The sequence below is a fragment of the Brachionichthys hirsutus genome, chromosome 14 (genome assembly GCF_040956055.1).
Source record: "Brachionichthys hirsutus isolate HB-005 chromosome 14, CSIRO-AGI_Bhir_v1, whole genome shotgun sequence".
Lineage (NCBI taxonomy): Eukaryota > Metazoa > Chordata > Actinopteri > Lophiiformes > Brachionichthyidae > Brachionichthys > Brachionichthys hirsutus.
The window spans coordinates 12,849,906-12,872,888 of record NC_090910.1 but is presented as its reverse complement, the minus strand read 5'-3'; the positions used below and the strand labels follow the sequence as shown (position 1 = coordinate 12,872,888).

The 22,983-nt window shown below is 57.3% G+C and overlaps 3 protein-coding genes across 3 annotated transcripts; 2 read left to right on the top strand and 1 right to left on the bottom strand.

Moving 5' to 3' along the window:
* The first annotated feature begins 165 nt into the window (after positions 1–165).
* riok3 (RIO kinase 3 (yeast)) lies at positions 166–3,369 on the top strand. Its single transcript, XM_068747710.1, has 13 exons — positions 166–322; positions 927–1,039; positions 1,112–1,251; positions 1,313–1,420; positions 1,508–1,617; positions 1,688–1,831; positions 1,908–2,035; positions 2,104–2,286; positions 2,347–2,506; positions 2,586–2,666; positions 2,767–2,856; positions 2,930–3,043; positions 3,124–3,369. The coding sequence occupies exons 1-13, from the start codon at positions 287–289 to the stop codon at positions 3,199–3,201; spliced, it is 1,485 nt and encodes a 494-aa protein (XP_068603811.1). The 5' UTR covers positions 166–286; the 3' UTR covers positions 3,202–3,369.
* Positions 3,370–3,562: 193 nt separating this feature from the next.
* On the top strand, positions 3,563–12,481 carry rmc1 (regulator of MON1-CCZ1). The gene is made up of 21 exons (XM_068747709.1): positions 3,563–3,661; positions 4,653–4,729; positions 4,802–4,886; positions 5,218–5,274; positions 5,380–5,466; positions 5,552–5,692; positions 5,756–5,859; positions 5,967–6,056; positions 6,135–6,240; positions 7,282–7,390; positions 7,593–7,637; positions 7,708–7,761; positions 7,827–7,955; positions 8,045–8,151; positions 8,229–8,348; positions 9,171–9,248; positions 9,324–9,428; positions 9,545–9,613; positions 9,689–9,776; positions 10,284–10,421; positions 10,793–12,481. Exons 1-21 carry the CDS (start codon positions 3,563–3,565, stop codon positions 10,870–10,872), a joined length of 1,968 nt encoding a protein of 655 aa, XP_068603810.1. The 3' UTR covers positions 10,873–12,481.
* A 1,829-nt stretch (positions 12,482–14,310) lies between these two features.
* On the bottom strand, positions 14,311–22,345 carry rreb1a (ras responsive element binding protein 1a). Its single transcript, XM_068748308.1, has 17 exons — positions 22,291–22,345; positions 22,037–22,202; positions 21,878–21,944; positions 21,693–21,782; positions 21,447–21,610; positions 20,350–20,485; positions 20,132–20,280; positions 19,330–19,519; positions 19,014–19,256; positions 16,941–18,919; positions 16,695–16,867; positions 16,428–16,616; positions 16,160–16,321; positions 15,934–16,080; positions 15,564–15,622; positions 14,896–15,433; positions 14,311–14,780 (listed from the first exon to the last, which is right to left on the bottom strand). The coding sequence occupies exons 1-17, from the start codon at positions 22,343–22,345 to the stop codon at positions 14,311–14,313; spliced, it is 4,977 nt and encodes a 1,658-aa protein (XP_068604409.1).
* Positions 22,346–22,983: the final 638 nt, after the last annotated feature.

Genomic DNA, 22,983 nt, shown 5'->3' with positions numbered 1-22,983 from the left:
GTCTGTTTATGTTTAGCGTCCACGCCCCCGGGTGGGAGGAGGGGGGGGCGCGGCTCATTAACCCTCATCCGGTCCAGGAAGGCGTGAGGGCTTTTATTTTGAAGGCGGAAGCTCGCGCCTCGTGACGGTGGTCTGTTTCCGGTCTCTGCTGCGTTTTAACGCGTCATTTTACTGAGAGAAAACGACCTTCGTCGGTCGGTCGGTCGGTCGAGCCGCGGGAAGCGGCTAACGTTAGCTCGTCAGCTAGCTTCAAGCGGAGACGCCATTATTGGTTTTAATCAGAAACATGGATCCACCAGGAGTGACGGCGGAAACAGCGAGGGTAAGCGTTAGCTCGGGTTAGCTTCGGCTACCCAGTAGCCGCGTTACGTCAGCTACACCGATGACGTCAGTGCTGTGCTCGCTATGCTGACGCTTCTGTTAGCTGCTAATGGTTAGCATCATTTTAATGAAGGCACCCCCTCGGATAGAAGAGGAGCCTCGGAAGTCCGGTCCGGTTCGGTTCGGTCCGGTCCGCCTTTCGGGACGACCGGTGCCGGAGTAATGAAGGCCCATCTCTGCGTCTTCGAGTATTTGAAGCTGGGCTGAGTGATGACGTCATCGTACAGAAGACGCTTCTGCTCACTGTTAAAGGGTTAAATGTCAGACCCTGAGTGCACGTCACGGCTCTGGGGGCGGGACTAAGCTCAGACATGCCTGAACACGTCTCTGACGCTGCTGTTACTGTGACGTTCCAGCTGGGGGCGTGTCTGCAGGGCGGAGTCAGCAACCAGAAGTTCGATTCGTTGATAGAAACATCAGGAGCGACTTAACCGTTGAGCTAAAGTCAATGACATCACTTCCTGTACCGTCGGCGCTAGTGCCTAGCATCTGGTCTCGTGTTGAGGCCTGGCGCCGATCCCAGATGATTCTGGCTCCTCCCCCAGGGCCCGTGGGCGGCGACGGCGGCGGCGGCGCCGGTCTGCTCCCTGGCGGACGTGATGAGCGAACAGCTGGCCAGACAGCTGGAGGAGGACGGCGTGTCCCCGTCAGCCGCTGAGTAAAGTATCTGTGGGTGTGTCCTCCGTCCGTCTGTCGGCGTCCCGTCTGACGTCTGTCGTCCGTCTCTCAGCCCGGCCGCCGGCGCGTCCGACGACCCGAGCGAGACGACCAGCGACCTGATGCTCGCCCGGGTGCTGCAGCTGCAGTTCGACCGCGAGTTCGACGAGCAGCTCCGCAGGGAGGAGAGGAAGTTCAACGGGGACAGCAAAGGTAGGCGGGGCGGGGAGGCGCGGCCGGCCACGCCCACTGACGGCAGCGCGTCTGTCTCCAGTGTCCGTCTCGTTTGAGAACCACCGCGTGGTCCATCCTGACGAGGACAGCGACAGCTCGGAGGACGAGGTGGACTGGCAGGACACGAGACACGACCCCTACCGGGCGGGTAAGGTGCCGCCCACCAACGCCGGGGGCGGGGCTCCAGTCAACGTGGAGGCGATGAAGGTGATCTCTGCCTGGCTCCGCCCCTCAGATAAGCCCCAGACGGCCCCCAGGAGAGGCTTCGCCGGGAAAGGCAAGAACATCACCACGAAGCACGACGCGGCGACCTGCGGCCGCAGGAACACGGCGCGCATGGACCACGTAAGACGGGCCCGGTCGCCACGGCGACGCCCTCTGCCTCCGCCTGACCCGACCCTCCTGCCCCCCCCAGTTCGCCCCGGAGGTGCACGTGGGAGACGGCGTGGGGATGGACCTGCAGCTGTCCAATCAGGTGTTCAACTCGCTGAAGCAGCACTGCCACGGCGAGCAGCGGCGCGGCGCCAGGCTGCACGACAAGAAGGAGCGCTCCACCGCCGTACGGAGACACGGGCGCCGCCGCTCCACCCCGCCCCCCCGGCGCGCCCACGCTCACGCTCTGCTCCCCTCCCCAGGAGCACGCCGTGGACCCTCGAACCCGCCTCCTGATGTTCAAGATGGTGAACGCCGGCGTGCTGGAGAACATCAACGGCTGCATCAGCACGGGGAAGGAGTCGGTCATCTTCCACGCCGACGGCGGCAGGTCGGTAAAGGTCCCGCTCGCAAACCCCCCCAGAGCCGGGGAGTCTAAGCTCCGCCCGTCTGCCTCAGCCTGGAGGACAAGCCCCTCCCACAGGAAGTGGTCCTGAAGGTGTTCAAGACCACCCTGAACGAGTTCAAGAACCGAGACCGCTACATCAAGGACGACTACCGCTTCATCGACCGCTTCAGCAAGCTGAACCCCCGCAAGGTCATCCGGCTGTGGGCCGAGAAGGAGATGCACAACCTGGGCAGGTGAGGGGCGGGGCCGGGGCGGGGCCGGGGCCTTTCACCCAGCCTTCGTCTCTTCATCAGGATGAGGAAGGCGGAGCTTCCCTGTCCAGAGGCGGTGCTTCTGAAGAAGCACATCCTGGTGATGTCATTCATTGGTCAGGACCACGTTCCCGCCCCCAAACTGAAAGACGCCGCGCTGAGCTCGGAGGACATGAAACAGGCCTTCTACCAGGTCCTGCGTGTAAGTCCCGCCCCCTCCAGCAGGTGGGACTCTGTGTGCCGATGCTTTAACCCGCCCCCGTCCCCGCCCCCGTCTCCAGCTGATGCAGGTCCTGTACCGGGACTGTAACCTGGTCCACGCCGACCTCAGCGAATACAACCTCCTGTGGCACCAAGGGAAGGTACCACGTTCTCCCTGTGGGCGGCGGCCTTCAGGCCGCCGGACACACCCCTTAGATTCAGCTAGCGGCAGCTAGCGGCTAACTCGTCCCTGTGTTCCAGGTGTGGTTGATCGACGTCAGCCAGTCCGTTGAGCCCGCCCACCCCCACGCCTTGGAGTTCCTCTACAGGGACTGCAGGAACGTTTCCACGGTAACGGCTCAGTGGAGACGGCCGGTCTCTGGGACGGGACGATTGACCGATGTCAAACTTGTCTTCGCCGCAGTTCTTCCAGAAGAGAGGCGTGAGCGAGGCGATGAGTGCGTCCCAGCTTTTCAACGCCGTCAGCGGCCTGGACGTCCCGGTCGGCGAGGACAGCGAGGCGGAGTTTATCGCCGAGGTAACGCAGCGACTCGGGGTCGTTCGGGGTCGTTCGGGGTCGCTGGGGCGCCGGCTCAGCTCGTCTCTGCTCTTCCACAGATCGTGGCGTTGGAGAAGAGGAAGGAGGATCACATTCAGAGGAGAGGGAAGAAGACGTTCGCCGTCGCCGCCCACTAACGGCCACGTGTCGGGAGGCCCCGCCCACCCGCCTTCAGACGAGCAGGCAGAGCGGCGACGAGGAAGGAGCGTCCGGCTCGTGTTCCAATAAGAATCGCTGGAGAAGAGGAGACGCCGCCGGCCCGGGAGAACCATCATGTTAACCTGATTAAAGGCTTCTGGAGAACCCGTCCTTGTTTATCTCGGTGCTGCTGAATGACGTCACGGGGCGTCGCGTCGTGTGACGTCATTCTAAATAAGTCTAACGTGTCGAAGCGACGGAGGCTCGAGCTGCTTTAGAAAGGGGGCTCCGCTCCTTTATTCTGAAGGTCCCAAGCGGAAGTGACGTCACCGGCAGCTGCTTCCGGCTTGAGCGTCCGGGATGGACGGGGAGCACTACCTGGAGCTCCGCGAGGACCCGGTCCGGTTCGAGCACGCCTCCAGCGTCAACAACGTCTTCTTCGATGACGCCAACAAGCAGGTAGCGCGCGAGCCGCAGCTAGCATGCCGCGGCTAGCGCTAGCTGCGCGCGCGAGCCGCAGCTAGCATGCCGCGGCTAACGCTAGCTCCGCGCGTGAGCCGCAGCTAGCATGCCGCGGCTAACGCTAGCTCACTTCCGTTTACGGCCGATACCGGGCGGTCACGGAGGCTTCTGCCGTTAAACCGGAGCTAAACGCCCACAGCGACGTGCAGACACGTGATCAGGTGAAGCGTCTGACGTCAGACGCGGTGGCGCAGTGGGTGCTCGTGCTATGCGGATCGAAATCTCCGATGCCAGACTTTACCTTCTAGAATGGGTTAAAAGATCACATTATCGATACTTCGGCGATTTCACGTGATGTACATGAACACCGGGAGCACCGGGAGCACCGGGGCCGGGGGGTTACCGACCCCTGACCGGGCTAGTGTGTAACGAGCGTCCCTCGCTGCGTCACGTGCTGCTGCAGCAGGAGGCGGAGCTTCAAGCTTGATCCTCGTTAATAAATATAGTTATAACAACAGTACTAAGGTAATAAATGTTTCAACTATTAGCCGCTGTAATAATCCAGGATAAGAAGTGAATCTCATGAATAAATCAAGCCCAGGAGCGCAAACAACGTGTGTGTGTGTGTGTGTGTGTGTGTGTATGTGCGCGCGCGCGTGCGTCTACCCCCTTCTTGTAGGCTATTTAGAGAGACTACAAACATGGATGAAGATGAAGCTGTGTTGAAATTAACTACTTTTTTCATCATATATGTAACTGTAGTATCGCACGTCGCCAGTGGGCGTCGCTGTTCATCCCAGCACTAAGGCCGCAGGTTCAAGCCCAACTTGGGGGAGTTTGTGTGTTCTCTCGTGTCTGAGTGGGTTCTGTCCGGGTTCTCCGGGTTCTCCGGGTTCCTCCCACCTGAGGCTCGGTTAGATGAAGGCCTAATAAAGCCACGCCGGTTGGGGTCCTCACCTGTCTCCTCTCTCCTCTCTCCTCTCTCCAGGTGTTCGCGGTGCGTTCAGGTGGAGCCACAGGTGTGGTGGTCAAAGGCCCAGAGGACAGGAGCAGCGTTGCGTTCAGGTGCCTGAGCCCCTGCAGGAACATCTGGCTCTGTTTGTGACTCGCACACTTATTGATCGTGTGTTTCCTCAGGATGGACGATAAAGGGGAAGTGAAGTGCATCAAGTTCTCCATCGGGAACAAGATCCTGGCGGTTCAGAGAACGTCCAGATCCGTGGTGAGCAAGTCTGGAGTGTCCAGGAGGGGGCAGCAAAGATCGAAACGGCTGGAGGGGGTTGTGAGGTCACCAGGCCCGCCGGGACGGGACCCATTAGCGCTTCCTGGTTTGTTGGTTCTGGAAGAGGCGGACGGATGTTTCCTGTTTCAGGACTGAAAATGATGAGTGGGTTTCTGAAAATAAAAGCACACAGCTGAGCGCCGTGCAGGAAGCGTCCAACAGGAAGTGTCCGGCAGGAAGCGTCCAACAGGAAGTGTTCAACAGGAAGCGTCTAACAGGAAGCATCCAACAGGAAGCGTCTGGCTGATCATCTTGTCCCTGTCTCCCGTAGGACTTCATCAACTTCATACCCGACTATCCGTTCACGGAGTTCAGCCAGGAATGTAAGGTATGTCGTCTTCTCTCTTATTGTGAAAGGTCTCTTCCTTCCTGTTTTCAGAGTAAAAGCACTTGAACAGCTGATGCGTTTGACATCGAGGTTTGTCTCCTGCAGACGAAGAACGCCATCGTCCTGGGTTTCTGTTGGACCAACTGGAACGAGATCGTCTTCATCACCGACCAGGGGGCGGAGTTCTACCAGGTGTGTTTGGCTTCAGGACCAATCGGTAGTGCGTGGGGGCGGGTCCAGGCCCCGCGTCCCAGCCTTCCGCTGTCCCTCCCTTCAGGTGTTGCCGGAGAAACGCAGCCTGAAGCTGCTGAAGAGTCAGAACGTGAACGTGAACTGGTACCAGTACTGTCCCGGGACGGGCGTGGTCCTGCTGTCCACCACCGTCCAGGGGAACGTCCTGCAGCCCTTCGCCTTCAGGGTGAGCCACGCCCCTCAGGTGAACCGACTGCCATAAAGACATTATCATCTTGTTTCTGTTTAGAGCGGGACAATGTCCAAAATGTCCAAGTTTGAGATCGAGCTGCCGGTCGTCCCCAAACCAGCCAAGCTCAGTCTGTCAGAGAGAGACATCGCCATGGCAACCATGTAAGCCTGTTGGTAGAATTCTTTGACGTTGTTGTTTCCTGGTCTTCTGTTATTGATTATCACACACACACACACACACACACACTAACCGTCCTCGTGTCCCCCAGCTATGGACAGCCGTTCGTCATGTACCTGAAGCATCACTCCAGGACGGCCAACAGTCCCGGTGCTGAAGTGGTTCTGTACCACTTACCGAGGTGCAGGCACTTCCTGTGTGACATCACCGGCGTCGTGTGATGTCACAGCCGTCACAGCCCCGCCCGTTTGTGTCTCAGGGAGGGAACCTGTAAGAAGAGCCACGTGTTGAAGCTGAACACGACGGGGAAGTTCGCTCTGAACGTCGTGGACAACCTGGTGGTGGTTCATCACCAGAGCACGCAGGTAGAGGAGTAGAGGAGTAGAGGAGTAGGGGAGTAGAGGGGTAGGGGAGTAGAGGGGTAGGGGAGTAGAGGAGTAGAGGAGTAGAGGAGTAGAGGGGTAGAGGAGTAGGGGAGTAGAGGGGTAGAGGAGTAGAGGGGTAGAGGAGTAGAGGAGTAGAGGAGTAGAGGAGTAGAGGGGTAGAGGGGTAGAGGAGTAGAGGAGTAGAGGGGTAGAGGAGTAGAGGAGTAGAGGGGTAGGGGAGTAGAGGGGTAGAGGAGTAGAGGGGTAGAGGGGTAGAGGAGTAGAGGAGTAGAGGGGTAGGGGAGTAGGGGGGTAGAGGGGTAGAGGAGTAGAGGAGTAGAGGAGTAGAGGGGTAGGGGAGTAGAGGAGTAGAGGGGTAGAGGAGTAGAGGGGTAGAGGAGTAGAGGGGTAGAGGAGTAGAGGGGTAGAGGAGTAGAGGGGTAGAGGAGTAGGGGAGTAGAGGGGTAGAGGGGTAGAGGAGTAGAGGAGTAGAGGAGTAGAGGAGTAGAGGAGTAGGGGAGTAGGGGAGTAGGGGAGTAGGGGAGTAGAGGGGTAGAGGGGTAGAGGAGTAGGGGAGTAGAGGGGTAGAGGGGTAGAGGAGTAGAGGGGTAGAGGAGTAGAGGAGTAGAGGAGTAGAGGAGTAGAGGGGTAGGGGAGTAGGGGAGTAGGGGAGTAGGGGAGTAGAGGGGTAGAGGGGTAGAGGAGTAGGGGAGTAGAGGGGTAGAGGAGTAGAGGAGTAGAGGGGTAGAGGAGTAGAGGAGTAGAGGGGTAGAGGGGTAGAGGGGTAGAGGAGTAGAGGAGTAGGGGAGTAGAGGAGTAGAGGGGTAGAGGAGTAGAGGAGTAGGGGAGTAGAGGGGTAGAGGAGTAGAGGGGTAGAGGAGTAGAGGAGTAGAGGGGTAGAGGGGTAGAGGGGTAGAGGAGTAGAGGGGTAGAGGAGTAGAGGGGTAGAGGAGTAGAGGGGTAGAGGAGTAGAGGAGTAGAGTAATCCTCTTCCTGTACTCGGTCTCTTGCTTTGCTTTTATTGGACGTTTTATTCGTCAGACGTCTCTGATCTTTGACATCAAGCTGAAGGAGCCAGACTGTTCCGTCAACACGCACCAGCCGGTCCTCCCCGCCCGGTCCATACACCCCTACAGGATACCTCTGGCAGGTACACGCACACACCCCCCACACACAGGTTCCCCCCCCCCCCCCCCCCTACAGGATACCTGTGGCAGGTACACGCACACACCCCCCACACACAGGTTCCCCCCCCCCCCCCTACAGGATACCCCTGGCAGGTACGCACAGGTTTCTTTCGGGGTTGATCCAGGTCCGTTCCAGGTGTGACCGTCTGTTCCCTCCTCCCTCAGGTCCGGCCGCCGTCCCCTCCCGTCCTCCGGTTCCCTGCCAGCTCTGTATCCTTGAACTGGTTTCTACAGGTGCTCCTCCCGTTTCTGTCGCGTTGACCTTTACCCGCCTCCCCAGACTCCTCCTCCTGGAGCGTCTTCCAGCCTGATATCATCATCAGCGCCAGTGAAGGTACCTGCCGCACCCTTAGACCATCACCTCTCAGCCAGCAGGCCTAACCGGACCCTGTGCCCCAGGGTACCTGTGGTACCTGCAGGTGAAGCTGCCCCCGACCGTCAACCTGCTGCAGGACAAAGGCAAACTGATGGACTTCCTGTTACGGCGGCGAGACTGCAAGATGGTCATCCTGTCCGTCTGCTGTCAGAGTACGTCTGACACCTGGTGGGCGGGGTGATGTCATCAGACGAGGGTTCACCTGGCACCTGAGTAATAATGGATCCTTTTGTCTTCTCAGTTCTGGAGGGCAGAGAGCGAGGACGTCTTCCTGTGGTGGCGACCGTCTTTGACAAGCTCAACCAGGTGTATAAAGAGTACCTGGAGGCGGAGCAGACGTACGCCGTGGTGAGTCGTGTTCTCTGAGCACGCACCTGGACACGTGCCTTCTACATCTAAGCCTCGTGTCTCTGGGTCGTCTCCAGGTGATGGAGTCTGGTCCGAGTCGAGGCGGCGCGGTCCAGAAGCGTCCAATCAGAACACAAGCTGTCATTGACCAATCAGACATGTACACACACGTCCTGTCATCGTTCACAGAGAGGAAGGTAAACACACCTGCAGGAACAGAAGAGACCACTTTAGAACCCTTCACATCTGGACTAGTCTCCCGCTGGTGGATTAGCGTTGAGGTTAGCATTGAGGTTGGTGTTAGCATTGAGGTTGGCGTTAGCGTTGAGGTTAGCGTTGAGGTTGGCGTTAGCGTTGAGGTTGGCGTTAGCGTTGATGTTGGCGTTGGTATTAGCGTTAGCATTGAGGTTAGCGTTGAGGATGGCGTTAGCGTTGAGGATGGCGTTAGCGTTGAGGTTGGCGTTAGCATTGATGTTGGCGTTAGCGTTGAGGTTGGCGTTAGCGTTGAGGTTGGCGTTAGCGTTGAGGTTGTCGTTAGCGTTGATGTTGGCGTTGGTATTAGCGTTAGCATTGAGGTTAGCGTTGAGGATGGCGTTAGCGTTGAGGATGGCGTTAGCGTTGAGGTTGGCGTTAGCGTTGAGGTTGGCGTTAGCGTTGAGGTTGGCGTTAGCGTTGAGGTTGGCGTTAGCGTTGAGGTTGGCGTTAGCGTTGAGGTTGGCGTTAGCATTGAGGTTGGCATTAGCGTTGAGGTTGGCGTTAGCGTTGAGGTTGGCGTTAGCATTGAGGTTGGCATTAGCGTTGAGGTTGGCGTTAGCGTTGAGGTTGGCGTTAGCGTTGAGGTTGGCGTTAGCGTTGAGGTTGGCGTTAGCGTTGAGGTTGGCATTAGCGTTGAGGTTGGCGTTAGCGTTGAGGTTGGCGTTAGCGTTGAGGTTGGCGTTAGCGTTGAGGTTGGCGTTAGCATTGAGGTTGGCGTTAGCGTTGAGGTTGGCGTTAATGGGCTATCTGTCTTTCTCTTTCAGGGCGTCTGTCATCGGTTCGTCATTGCGGTGCTGATGGAGTACATCCGCTCTCTGAACCAGTTCCAGATCACCGTGCAGGTACACCTGACCCTGATGTCACACGACGCCCCCTTCAGGACGGGCTTGACGCGTCATTCCTCTGGTGTCTTTCAGCATTACCTGTATGAGTTGGTGATCAAGACGTTGGTGCAGCACAACCTGTTCTACATGCTGCACCAGTTCCTCCAGTATCACGTCCTCAGCGACTCCAAACCACTGGTGAGTCCAGACCTGGTCCCAGATCTGTACGGAACAGCTGGTTCGTACTGCTCTGACCCCGAGCCGGCCCACGCTTCCCTTTGGTTGGTTGTCTGACGGTGGTTTCTGCTTTCCAGGCGTGCTTGCTGCTGTCCCTGGAGAGCACCTACCCCCCCGCCCACCAGCTGTCCCTGGACATGTTGAAGGTGTCAAACACACACGCGTCGGCGGCGGCCGCTTCGCTGCACGTCCGTGTTTCACCTGTCCTCCTGTCTTTTCAGCGTCTGTCCACAGCCAATGACGAGATCGTGGAGGTTCTGCTGTCGAAGCAGGAGGTTCTGGCTGCGCTCCGGTTCATCCGCAGCGTCGGTACGACGGGGGTGGGTCTTAACGTGGCAGTAAATTCATGTTGTGTGCGTGGAGCGTCACGGTGGCTGGAACCTTTCTGTCGTTCCTTTCATCTCTGAAAAGAATCGTCACAAAAACGAGTTGAGAAAGGAAAAACGGTAACGGTAAGATGTGAGATGGTCCTACCGGTTCCACTGGACCCACTGGTTCCACTGGTCATACCGGACCCACTGGTCCTACTGGTTCCACTGGTTCCACTGGTCATACCGGTTCCACTGGTCATACCGGACCCACTGGTCCTACTGGTTCCACTGGTCCTACCGGACCCACTGGTCCCACTGATCTGACCGGTCCCACTGGTCCTACCGGTTCCACTGGTCCTACCGGACCCACTGGTCCCACTGATCTGACCGGTCCCACTGGTCCTACCGGTCCCACTGGACCCACTGATCTGACCGGTCCCACTGGTCCTACCGGTTCCACTGGTCCTACCGGTCCCACTGGTCTGACTGGTTTCTCTGGGAGCAGGTAGCCATGACAACGTGTCGGCCAGGAAGTTCCTGGACGCGGCGCAGCAGACCGGAGACCAGATGCTGTTCTACACCGTGTTCCGGTCCTTCCAGCAGAGGAACCAGCGGCTGAGAGGAAGTCCCAGCTTCAACCCCGGTGAGAACCCGACCCGACCCAGTTACCCGGTTCTGATGTTTCCTGAGTACGTTTCATCCTGATGAGGACGTGGGGGGAGGGGGGGGGGGGGTCATTTAATGACCCCAGACTTTCATCACAGTGCAGAACCGAATTGGTTTTATTGATCAATATTTTTCTCATAATTGATTCTCTTTCTCTAATTTTCACATAATTTAGAAAATCTTTAGAAACTAGTTTTTAATGAATTCAATAACTTCCGTTCTGTAATCAATCGTCTGATCTCGGTTTGCTTGTTTGAGCATCAATATTTGTAAATATTGATCACTGACAGCTTCAGTAAAGCCTTTGAGCCAATCAGCTGCTGTGACATCACGCACCTGTGTGGACAGGTGAGCACTGCGAGGAGCACGTGGGTCACTTCAAGCAGCTGTTTGGGGATCAGGCGCTGATGAAGCCGTCCCCCGTGTGACCCCCCCTGGGACCAGAACATCAGGAGACGACCTGATTGGTTGACAGACCAGCACGGTGGATGAGGTCATGCCTACTTCCTGTTTCAGTAGAATCTTGTCATGAAATATATAAAAATAAATACACTTCATGAAGGTCTTAATAATTCACGTTTTATTTTCAGAAGTAAGAATATTTCTCTAAATATTTTGACATTTGAAAGGATCAAATAATTTCGTTTCTTCAGAGTCGTAGAATAAAAACGACAGACCGCCGTCATTCACACCGTTCCTGAATATAATCTTTATTGCTATTTATTGGTAGAATACAGAACAGGCTTTGTGAGAGGAGCAGGGGGAGGAGCAGGGGGAGCAGGGGGAGGTTCCACACGATTGTGTTTAATGCGTTCTGATTGAGGTCCGGTGAGACGGGAGCAGAACAAAACGTCCCGTTCTGGATGAGCTGACGATGCGTTCACAGTCACGTCTGAGTGTAGTGATCGACAGTTCTCAATCATCAAAAGAAACCATTTCAACTCAGGAAAAAAGCATTTTGAATATTGGATTTGTGACGACCCTGAGTGCAGATTAGCTAATCGATCGATCTGTAGCGCGAGAAGAGACGGAGAAACAAAATCATCCATAATTCAAGAGATTAGCATGCAAATAATCTAAACTAAAGCTCACCCACATTTCACAGTTTAATGCGCCTAGAATCAGAGGAAAGGAACCCGAACCCAGACCCGGTCCAGATCCACGTAAAGCTTTTTGGATTCTCATTGCTGCCGCCGGCGAGCTAAGCAGTTCTGTAGCATGATATTAATACATGGCTTCTCAAGTCAACGACACGCACACGCTAACATGCTACCCGACGGAGACGCTAACGGTGGAGGGACAAAGAGTTTCTTCACTTCTGTCCAGGCTAAGCTAATCGAGTACACTGAACGTATCGTCGAGAAAGGCGTTTTGAGCCATTTCAAGAGTTCTGGCAACGTTGACGTGAGCTAGCATAGCTAACTGTAAATACTGGTTTGAATGTGATTCTGGTGCCAAACTGAACAATGCTCACTGTTCCATGAGAACCAACGCTAACTATTTAGCTAGGTGGCTAGCAACACTTTGGTGCAGCACATTTCATTAAAATTTGAATTGTGAAAATGGATCTTTTAGCTGTGTGGCATCATTTAATTTGGACTAGATCTGAACTGTGTTTGAGAATTAGCCATCATGCTAATGAATGATGATAGCTTGGTAGCCATTCACACTAACGGGCTAGCTCAAAGCTAGCATAGCATTCTGTTCTTAAAGTACAAACTTGATACAAGAACTGATTTTGTTGGTATAAACAGCTGACATACCTTTTTAAGCTAGCGTATAAGCATTAGCACCTAAGTAATGACCATTAGCTTGATGGCGGCACCGTTCAAATCTGTAAAAACATGAAATCTGTAGAAAACCTTCCATTACATAGACTACAATTTAGCATTAGCATGCATTCTAACAAAACCTGTTATACGCAGATATTTAGCGTCACAGTAAAAAACAAACACAAATATCTAATTTGAAGGAAATTCATGGAAGATTTCCCACAAATTTACACTTTTACAAATTCACAAGAAAAGAAACTCTTTTTCCCTCGAGATTGTGTTTGTGATAGTTCACTGTACTAGTACTAGTAGTAGTATTAGTAATAGTAGTTATGAAAGTCTTTAGTGCCACTCCACAGCAACGCCCACCAGTGGGGTGGCTCCACCCACTGGTGGGCGTTGCCTCACACTCCCGTTATGAGCCACTGAGGTTTGATTCGTTATGAAAAATATACGAGGAAAAATTATTTTTCTTCACATGAAAAAGAAACTCAACCAGAACGCCACCCGTACCCTCCAGTCCAGACTCCGCCTCCGTCTGAACGGTCGGGCCGGCGGATCGGCCTTTGTGTTTGTGTGTGCGGATGATAAACATTCATCCTTCATTCATTCATCCTCTCATCCGTCTGGAAATCATTCTGATTGTCTTTAACGCCAAATTGATGAACGCGCGTCTTCAGGTTAAACAGACGATAAATCAACACAGCTGATGTTTACGTAACGTAGAAATTAAAGTTTATTAGCGTTTCTCTGGACGACAGCTAACTCAACACTGGAAGGAGACTAGCTAGACCTGCTATATTCTAGAAATGTCAACTAACTTTGGTGTGACGTACTAACTTTATCCGTTAGTCTGATCTGATCAGTTCGCCTAGGTTAGCATGTCATTTCATCATTTTAACCCTAACCCGTGCTTTATATATATATATATTAGGGCCTGAGGCTAATACCTGGGCCTGCGTGGAGCTAACTGACCACAGCAATCTAGCTAACAGAGTCATTTCATCCACTGGTAACTTGGCTAACTCATCTACCGTGGTTGGCTTTGAGCCTGTAGCTTCCCTGCAGGCTAACGATGAGAGCTAGCTAAGGCTGACTGCCCATAGCGGAGCGAGCAACCAAGTTAAGGCACAGATAGCTCAACAGGTAAACATGCATAGGCAAACAATAGCTAGCCCCTAGCTAGCATTACCCCTTCCACTAAACTACACAAAATATTATGCACAAAGTGTCAATAAGCTAACTATACCAGCTCGTAAATGAGCCCTTATTGCTATGCTATGCTGCTGGCATTAGTTAGCTCTGTCTGGGCTGTGCTACGCATGTTTAGCCCTCGCTAGTCCTGACTAGCCTCAGTTCGGAAGACAAGATTTAAAGGGTGGCCTGCGGAGGTTGAGGTAAACTGAACCTGTTAGCGGAGGTGTACATTAGCACCCCAAATGAACTCTAGGGGGCGACAACAACACAGCTAAAACACATTCCAACACACACACACACAACAAAACATTTTGATTTGTTCAGTTATAATTAAAATAAAAATCCACAAACTCAAAAATTCCCCTTCCTACACCCGTCATTAGCATTAGCATCACGCGCTGCACGTTCGCGTCGGTACACACATGGAATCAACCGAGAACGATCGCGAATGAAGAAACACACAAACCAACACACGACGGCTTCAAAGGGATCAATAGTGTGATTGGTTTAAAAAGAAAAACAAAACACAGACACCGTTTCTGATGCCGAGAGTTCACAACCGGGACTCAGAGCTAGCTGGACCAGGAGCGCCGCCGTTTCTTCCAGTTACGGGCTTCCCGTCCGCCAGCCATCGGCCGTCGTCTCCAGGTCGGTCCACAAACGTGATCGATCGGTCTCACCGACTCGCCGTCAGGATCCGGTACGAGGATCCAGAACTCTATTCTCGTTATTGCTGAAATAGATTCCCCACAAAAAGATCAGTCACCATAAAAAGCTATAAAAACAAGCCCCGCCCTCCGGCGGGACGCAGGTAAAGGTTTCCACAAGTAGTAAGGCACTTCAAGAAAACAAGGTTTCCTGGCTCCTCCTCCTCTCGGCGCGGTGGGAGGTTCTCCCTCAGTCCACGCCCACCAGAGGCGGCTCCCCGCTGGGCTCCAGCAGCCCGTGGATGAAGCCCCCAGCAGGAGGCGCCGGCGAGCCGGGGGAGGGAGGAGGGCAGTCTTTGGAGGTGTTTGACTCTGGGTTCGGGTTCAGGTGGGCGGGGGCTGGGGGGCCGGGGGGCTGCTGGGTCACCGCGGTTCCCTCAGGGGTCGGTTCTGGATCTGCAGCCGGCTTGTCGGAGCTTTCTTCTTGCTCCTCCTCCTCCTGCTCCTGCTCCTCCTCCTCGGCTCCCGCGGCACCACTGCCGCAGTCGCTCTCGTTCTCCGAGGGGGGGCAGGTGGAGGTCGGGGTCGGGGTGCAGGAGTCGCCGTCCTCACTGGCGCCGTCGCCCCCGCGGGGCTTCAGGTGGATCCGCTGGTGGCGAACCAGACTGTGTTTCAGGGTGAACGTCCGCTCACAGGTCTGGCACTGGTAGGGGCGCTCACCTGGGGGGGGGGCAGGTGGGACAGGGTCAGCGCCGGGTCGGTGGTTAGTTTGATAATGCAAGAACAGCTGATCAGATCAAGATGTCTGATCGGCCTCCGGCCAATCACAGCCCACCTGTGTGTGACCTCATGTGGCGGGTCAGGTCCTGCAGGGACCAGAAGCGCTTCCCGCAGACGTTGCAGATCTTCTTCCTCTTGTCCACGCGCCTCCCCTGCGCCTCCTCCTCCAGACTCTTTGGTTCAGACGTCTCCTCATCGCTCCGCTCCTCTTTCTCCTTCTCCTCTTCATCAGAGTCTCCGCTCTCTCCACCCTCGCTGTCGCCTCCCCGCTCCTCCTCCTCCTGCTCCTCGCCCTCCTCGTTCATGTTCTCCTCTGCCGGGGTGGGCGTGTCCTCAGACAGGTGCGCCCTCTCGTGGCGGGCGAGGGTGGTGGCGTAGCGGAAGCCCTTCCTGCAGACTCCACAGACGTGCTTCAGGGAGGCGGCGGCGGCCACGGGGCTCCGCCCCTCCGCCGGGGGAGGAGCGGAGGAGGAGCACGGAGGCTGGGAGGCGCCGGACGAAGACGTGGACAGCTTGAAGTCGATCAGCTTCCTGCCGAAGTTCAGGTCCAGACTTTTGTTGCTGTGGGCGTCGTCCTCGTCGGCGCTCTCCACCTGCAGGAGAAAACACGCCCCCATTGGTCCAAAGGTCTGTGATAAGCCATCGAGGCTCCGGTGATGGATCAATAAATGACACAGAGGACGTCTGTCCATTTCAAAGGACCGTTGCCGTGGTGAAACGAACCGTGTTGCTGGCCGGCGCCTCCTGCTGCTCCTGCTGCTCCTCGTCACCCGACACCGAACCTGGTGAATAAACCAGAGGATCAGGTGACCTCCTGAAGGACGTCTGAATGTAGTGCAGCCTCGTGGTGCTGCGGGCAGTGCAGTTAGCAGGAGCTAACGTAGCATTGCCAGTTTGTGCCGGTCCCAAGCAGAGAGTCGAGTCAGGAAGGACGTCCGGCGGGACAGGAAAGAGGACAAAGCGAGACAGGAAGCTCCTCCTACAGGGACGTAGTGAGGGAGGACGGTGGGTTGCTGTGGCAACCCCCCAGGGGACAGGAAGACGGGACAGCAGTAGACTGGATGCAGGAACAACGCGGTTTTCAAAGACTCACCTTGATTTGGTTTGTGGGTGGGGCTTGTTGCTGTTGATCCAACCTCCTGTTCTGGGGAGGCGGGGCTGTCTGCATTGGGGGCGGGGTCTGCAGCGCTGCTGAGATCTTGCTCCTCCGGCGCTACCTGCTCCGTCTCGGACTGACTCCCTGTGATTGGACAATAAATTTAATCAGTCTGTCCTCCGGCAGCTAAGTGCTGTTAGCATTACATGCTAGCGCGTCTCACCTGCGCTCTCATGCGAGCCTTCGTCGCCGTCCTTCCTGGCGAGCGCCCCGTTGCGCCGCAGCGTCCGCTGGGTCACGCCGTGTTTCCTCAGCAGGTGGCGCTCACAGTTGGACTTGGTGGAGAAGAAGGCGTCGCACTTTGGACAGGGGAAGGGCTTCTGGCCTGAAGACGGACAGAGTTCTGGATGAGGAACAGGACGCGCTAAAGTCAAGCAGCTAGCGGTGAAGGCAGCTACTTCATATTAGCATTGTTAGCATGTTAGCGTTACCAGTGTGCGTTAGCATGTGTCTCTGCAGGGAGCTTGCCCAGGGGAACACTCGGGGACAGTAGGGACACGTCATCTTCTGGACCGAGTTGGAGTAGGCGTTCTTCTTTCCTTTGGACTGGGGGCCCACCTGCTTCACCTCCTCCTTGGCTCCGCCCTCTCTCTCATCAGCTCCTCCTCCTTTGTCTGGATCTGTTGGTGGGGACGGGTTTGGGGTGAAGCTGTGTGGACAGCGGGACGTGCTGCTCCTGCTGCTCCTGCTGCTCCTACCTGTCTGCGCCTCCGGCTCTGCGCCTCCCGTCTGCAGGTAGGTGCTGAACCGGTTGGTGTCGGTCGTGGCGAGCATCTTCTCCACGCTGGCGAACTCGCCGCTGGACTCCAGGTCGACGGCGCCGCCCTTGTCTCTCAGCGCGAGGACAGCAGGCTTCTTCCTGGACCGCTTCCTGGGGGACAAAGGTCTCATTCTGTAACGGCCCGGGGGACGAGCACACCTGAGGGACGGACTTCCACGCTCACCTGGACGATCCGTCAGACGCGTCGTCCCCTTGCGTCTCCAGACCGGCGGGGGCGGGGGCGGGGGCGTCTGCAGCGGAGGAGGTGGGAGGAGTCTGGGGGGCGTCTCTCTTCAGCAGGTCTGGAGCTCCAGAGACGGAGTGGATGATCTGAGCGATGGAGGCCAGCGGGGGGAGCTCCTTCAGGGAGGAGGAGGAGGAGGAGGAGGAGGAGCAGGCCGGCTTGGGCAGCAGCGGTTTGAGGCGCTGGGCTCGTGTGACGGTCTGGAGGGAGGTGGGAGGAGGCGCGGCTCCGGGGGGGAGCTGGTAGCAGCCGAGCTGTGGGTGGGGGTGCAGAGGAGGCAGCGAGGAGGAGGCGGCCTTCTCCTCCGCCTTGATCTCCTTGTCTCCCTCCCTCCTCGGCCTCTTGCTGGCGACGGACAGGTCGATGGGCTGGTCGAAGGCGGGGGCGGGGCCGGGGGCGGGGCCAGGGGCGGCGCCCTCCAGTTTGACGCCAGGAGATCCCTCCTGGGAGCCGCGCCTCCTGGAGGAGAAGTCCAGCGGCTGGTCCAGCGCGCTGGCGAGCTCCTCCACCTTCACGGCTTTGGGCGTGGCGGTGGGCGTGGCGATGTGCTCCTCGATCTCCCGCTCCTGCACCTCGGGGTGCTGCTTCAGCAGGTGATGGATGCAGTTGCGTTTGGCGAGGAAGGCGGCGCCGCAGCGCCGGCACTCGAACGGCTTCCTCTGGCAGCCGTTGTGCGTCCGCAGGTGGATCTGGAGCGCCCGGTACGTCTTCAGGTCGTCGCCGCAGTAACGGCACGTGGTCTCCGCCTCGCCGCCGCCCGTCTCCGCCTCCTGGGTGGTTGCCGCGGTGATGCTGGAGGTGACGTACTTGATGTTCTTCTCGATGTCCTTGCGGGACGTCTTGGCGTGCTTCTTCCTGAGGTGGCGCTCGCAGTTGGCCTTGACGGTGAACGGGTAGTGGCAGACGCGGCAGACGTAGGGCCGCTCGCCGCTGTGCGTGCGCAGGTGGCGGATCAGCGTGGCTTTGTCCGGCGCCACGTAGTCGCAGATGTTGCACTGGTGGGGGAGGATCCCGAGGTGGAAGCGCATGTGGGCCTGCAGAACCCCGGAGAACGGGAACACCTGGTCGCAGAACCGGCAGGGGAACGAGCCCTGCAGCGCGGCGGCGGCGCTTCCTGCTTTGTGTCCCGACTTCCTCCCGCTAAGCTCCGCCTCCTCCTGCAGCGTCGCGGCCGGCGGCGAATCGGACAGCGGCACGCCAGCGTCTCCCGTGCATTCGGAATCGAACTGCCCTCCGGAGGAAGAGGAGGAGGAGGAGGAGGAGGAGGAGGAGGAGCTGGGGGGGTTAAACGGGGTCGGGGTGGGCGGGGCGGGGCTGGTGCAGCCCAGAGACGCTTGCTGGGAGCTCTGGAGCGGGGGGGGCGTGGTCGCCGTCAGGCTGCAGTGAGTGCTGAGGGGGGGCTTGGGCTTCAGCGGGGGCATCGCCTTCTGAGCCGGGACCGGACCCGGGGGGGGGGCGGCAGGTTTAGGCCTCTGGAGCCGCCCGGCGTGGCCCCCGGCAGAGCCCGGCGCCTGGGCCAGGGGGGGGAGGGGCAGCCCCATCTGATTGGGCGCTGCACTGGCCACCTTGAGGATCTGTTGGATGTCAGCCAGCTCCATGACTCCGCCCCCGCCCGCCTCGCCGCCGGTCGCAGCGCCTCCTTCAGGCTGGAGGAGGAAGCCGGCTTGGAAGGGCTGGAGGGCCAGCAGGTTCAGGGCCTGTCTTTGGGACAGGGACAGGGACCCGGAGCCCTCCAGGACCGGGACGCTGAGGGCCGCCAGGCCGCCCCCCCCCAGGCCCAGAGGCAGCCCCAGGTCTCCGGACAGGTAGGCGGAGGCGGGCTCCTGAGGAAGGCTGGAGGACGGCGGCTCCACGTGGATCACCTTGATGCTGTCCAGGTGGGCCTGATGGACGTCCTCGTCTGTAGGACCGGGCTGGACCTGAAGCAGGACGACCCGTCAGACGACCCGTCAGACGACCCGGCAGGCGCCGGTTTGGCACCGCCCACTGACCCGTTCCGTTTCGGGGGCTTACCTTTGAGACGTGCTGAAGACCGAGCCCCTCCAGGAAGCTGGCCTGCTCCATGGGACGGACGTCCTGGCTGTCCCCGCCCCCGGCCCCGCCCCCTCCCTGCTGTGGGCCCGCCGGGTCTTCGGGGTGGCTGGTGGTTCTGTGCAGGTCCAGGGCGGAGCGCAGCGGGAACGCCTTGTCGCAGCGATCGCAGACGAAGCGATGGAACCGACCGATGCAGCGCCGGAGGTTGGTCTCACACCACACCTGGAAGGGAGGAGCCAGGTGAGCGGCCCCGCCCCCACGGAGCCGGGCCGCTGGCCAGGCGGAGCCGTCCTACCTGTGCGATGTGAGCGAACGTCTTGCAGGAGAAGTCGATGAAGGCCAGGTCGTTGAAGCCGGCCGGGATGGACGGGTTGTTCTGGATGAAGGGCCGACCGTTGGGGTCTTGGGGGAGGAGCTTGTGAACGCCAGCGTTGTGACGCAGCAGACCGCGGTGGGTCCGGAAGATCAGGCAGCACAGATCACACCTGCGGACAGAAGCAGCATCTGATGGCATCCTCTAGAGGGCGCCTTCTGCCCGGAGGAACCTTTCCGTGGCTCGGCCCGCCTACATTACCCACAATACAACTCTGCTAACCTACAGCTCCTCTCCTGATTGGTCTATCCTCTTACATTCACAGCTCAATATTCTTCCTCGGTAACGAGCTCATGTTCCTCCATGTGTGTGTACCTCAGGGCGGCGTCGGGGTGTGTGTGTGTGTGTGTACCTCTGGGTGTGTGTGTGTGTACCTCAGGGCGGTGTCGGGGTGTGTGTGTGTGTGTACCTCAGTGTGTGTGTGTGTGTGTGTGTACCTCAGGGCGGTGTCGGGGTGTGTGTGTGTGTGTGTACCTCTGGGTGTGTGTGTGTACCTCAGGGCGGTGTCGGGGGGTGTGTGTGTGTGTGTACCTCAGTGTGTGTGTGTGTGTACCTCAGTGTGTGTGTGTGTGTACCTCAGGGCGGTGTCGGGGTGTGTGTGTGTGTACCTCAGGGCGGTGTCGGGGGGTGTGTGTGTGTGTGTACCTCAGTGTGTGTGTGTGTGTACCTCAGGGCGGTGTCGGGGTGTGTGTGTGTGTGTGTACCTCTGGGTGTGTGTGTGTACCTCAGGGCGGTGTCGGGGTGTGTGTCCATGTGCGTGTCCAGCTCTAGTCTGGAGCTGCAGGTCTTGAAGCAGATTGGACAGGGCAGTAGCTCCTCCTCCAGCCCGTGGACCACCGCCGCCAACTCCTCCAACGCCGCGTCATCTGCTGCCTGAACACACACATCATCATCATCATCACCTTCATCCATTCATCCATTCATGCGCTTTCAGGTCCACACCTTCTTGCTCTGCGGCTCCTCCCCGTTCTCCTCCTCCTGTCTCCTCTTGGCAGACGGACGGCGCCGTTTGGTGGGGGAGGGGGGGCTGACAGGGAGCAGACCGCTGGCCGGATCCTTCTCGTGGATCTTCATGTGTCTGACACACAAAGGTCAAAGGTCAACACAGTACGAACAGGCACGATGGGACGGGACAGGAAGCTACTGTCCCGTTGTCTTGACAACGGCAGTCATGTGATACAAACAAATGAAAAAAGAGGAGGAGGATCAGGTGTTGCCGTCTATTAATAGACCAATCAGGCAGCAGGCTGGACGCCCATAAGAGGTCCTGACAGTCAGTACATGTCAGACCAGGTGACAGGAAGTAGTTTCTAAACCAATCAGTTTCAGAGGAGGCGGGGCAACAGGCAACAGGAGGGAAGTCTTCAAAGCCCAAAACTGACCAATCACAGAATGGGAAAGATGCAGAGTCAGCAGAGACAGCGTGTGTGTGTGTGTGTGTGTGTGTGTGTGTGTGTGTGCGTGAACAGCTGCTCCACTCATCAGTACACTCAGTTCCCCCGGACCGCCACAGGGGGCGCTGCTGGGCCACTGAACCGGCACTCTGCTCAACGCTTCAGGGTGCAGCTCCTCATTTAAACTTTATTTATCTACATTTGGTTCTTGAATCATTTCCGATGTGACTTCATGAAAGGAGCTCCTCCTCCTCGCGTTCTTCGGTGCTTTCTACTCCTGGCCGGGTTCTGGGACTCCGGGTTCTGGGACGCCGTTCGGCGGGCGTGTCTTGGCCCCGGGACGTCGTGTTGTTGTCTCAGCTCGTCTTTCAGCGCCGGCACTTATAAAACCAGACGGACCGCTTGGAGCCGCAGGTGAGACCAGGAGCAGCTCTACCTGTACAGTCTGTTAGAGCGATGGGACCAGGACCAGAACCAGAACCAGAACCTTCAGGTTCAGCTATTTAAACGTTGGGTCCATCTCGTTTTCACTGGTTTTATTTACATGCTCAGCAGCTTCCTCGGATCAGAACCACAGAACCCCTCCTGCAGACACGCCCCCTGACACGCCCATGATGATGTCAGTGAGACCCCGTGTCGTCCTACCTGTGCATGTTGCCGTTGGTGGTGAAGGTCTGCCCACACACCTTACACCTGTAGGGCCGCTCCCCGCTGTGGACCAGCATGTGTCGGTCCAGAGACGACGCCGAGCTCAGACACTTCCCACAGATGCTGCAGGAGTGGTCGGTGGCGCCGGCGTCCGCGTTGTGCTGCGGGCGGGGCGGAGGACACATGCCGCTGACGGACAGCGGTCGCCACGGTTACAGCGTCTCGCCGGCAGCCGGCGCCTACCTGTCTGATGTGCATGGTGAGCTGGTGCTGGGTCTGGCAGTCCTTGTCACACAGCGGGCAGATGAACGCCGAGCCGTCCTCTTTGGCGTCCTGGACACAGACGGAAACCGGTGAACCCGGTCTGTCCCGGTCTGTCCCGGTCCGTCCCGGTCTGGGGACGGTCCACCTGAGACCAGTGTGCGTACCTGGTTGCGTCGTGCGTTGCGGCTGGGCGGGGCTCTCGTGGCTGTCAGGGACTTGCTGGGGGAGGGGCTTGAAGCAGAGAAACAGGAAGTTTCAGACATTGCCATGACTACGCGTTAAGACGCGGAGAGGGTGGAGCTTCACTGGTCAACTGTCCTCACCTCAGGGACGGCCCGGTAGAGGAGGAGACGGACGCGACCTCGCTCCCTCCTCCTGCGTCTCCTCCTCCGTTGATGGTCCCCGCTGCTGACATCACTGCTGACATCATGGCGTTGATGGAGGAGAGGTCTCCTCCTCCAGCTTGATCCTCCGGCCCACCGCTAACTGCTGCGTCACATTAACCTCGTTTAATTCTCTTACGTTTCGGCACCAGCTCTTCATCCTTCCCCGGGTTCGTCTTCACCTTTGAGGTTACCTGTCAGCTCCTCCTCCACGATCTCCTCTGGCTGCTTCTCCGTGGAGTTCTCCATTCCTGCTAAAATAAAACGCAGAATTTAAAATGCACTCGTTTTCCGACCTTTAAATGAACGGTGAAGACAATTGGCTGAGCAGTAACCAATCACCTCATCACTCGTGCTGTAGCCACGCCTCTAAAACATTAAGAACCCATTCTCTGAAATAAACAGAAACCATCGCAGGTTCAGTTACACAAGTTAGTATTTCCCACGTGCCCTGAACGCAGCACGACGATGTCATGACCTATGACCTCAGAACCAGAGCGGCACCGACTGGGCCTGATCACCTGACCCAGAAGGAGAGATGAGGAGACGGAGACAAAGAGGGAGGACGGGAGAGAGAAGAAGAGGGCTAATTACTGCTTCCTGTTGAGCAGCCCCCACAGGAAGTGGCTCTCCAGAGCTGACCACTTCCTCCTCCAGCTCAGAGGCCCGTGTGTGTGTGTGTGTGTGTGTGTGTGAACATTCCTCACTCAAAGAGAAACTAAAGAGGAGAGGAAACGCTCTGATGTGATGAAAATGTTGATGGAATGAAGAAGAAGAAGAAAACAGACAAAGAAGAGGAGGAGCCTAAAGTAAAAAAAAATGGATGACAGTTAAAATGAAAAACCTTTTTTCATTTGAGTTTTGAAACTGACGAAATCAAAACTGGA

Bases quoted from the DNA above. Each gene is read 5' to 3' on its own strand.
- rreb1a (XM_068748308.1), bottom strand. From the start codon at position 22,345: ATGGAGAACTCCACGGAGAAGCAGCCAGAGGAGATCGTGGAGGAGGAG. The intron at 16,617-16,694 runs GTAGGAGCAGCA...CCCCACCAACAG, and splicing joins AGAGCCGGAGGCGCAGACAG to ATCCAGACAAAGGAGGAGGA. The intron at 16,081-16,159 runs GTGAGACGCGCT...GTCCAATCACAG, and splicing joins AGGCTCGCATGAGAGCGCAG to GGAGTCAGTCCGAGACGGAG.
- riok3 (XM_068747710.1), top strand. From the start codon at position 287: ATGGATCCACCAGGAGTGACGGCGGAAACAGCGAGG. The intron at 1,618-1,687 runs GTAAGACGGGCC...TGCCCCCCCCAG, and splicing joins ACACGGCGCGCATGGACCAC to TTCGCCCCGGAGGTGCACGT. The intron at 2,287-2,346 runs GTGAGGGGCGGG...TCTCTTCATCAG, and splicing joins GAGATGCACAACCTGGGCAG to GATGAGGAAGGCGGAGCTTC.
- rmc1 (XM_068747709.1), top strand. From the start codon at position 3,563: ATGGACGGGGAGCACTACCTGGAGCTCCGCGAGGACCCGGTCCGGTTC. The intron at 7,762-7,826 runs GTACCTGCCGCA...CCTGTGCCCCAG, and splicing joins CATCATCAGCGCCAGTGAAG to GGTACCTGTGGTACCTGCAG. The intron at 8,152-8,228 runs GTGAGTCGTGTT...GGTCGTCTCCAG, and splicing joins CGGAGCAGACGTACGCCGTG to GTGATGGAGTCTGGTCCGAG.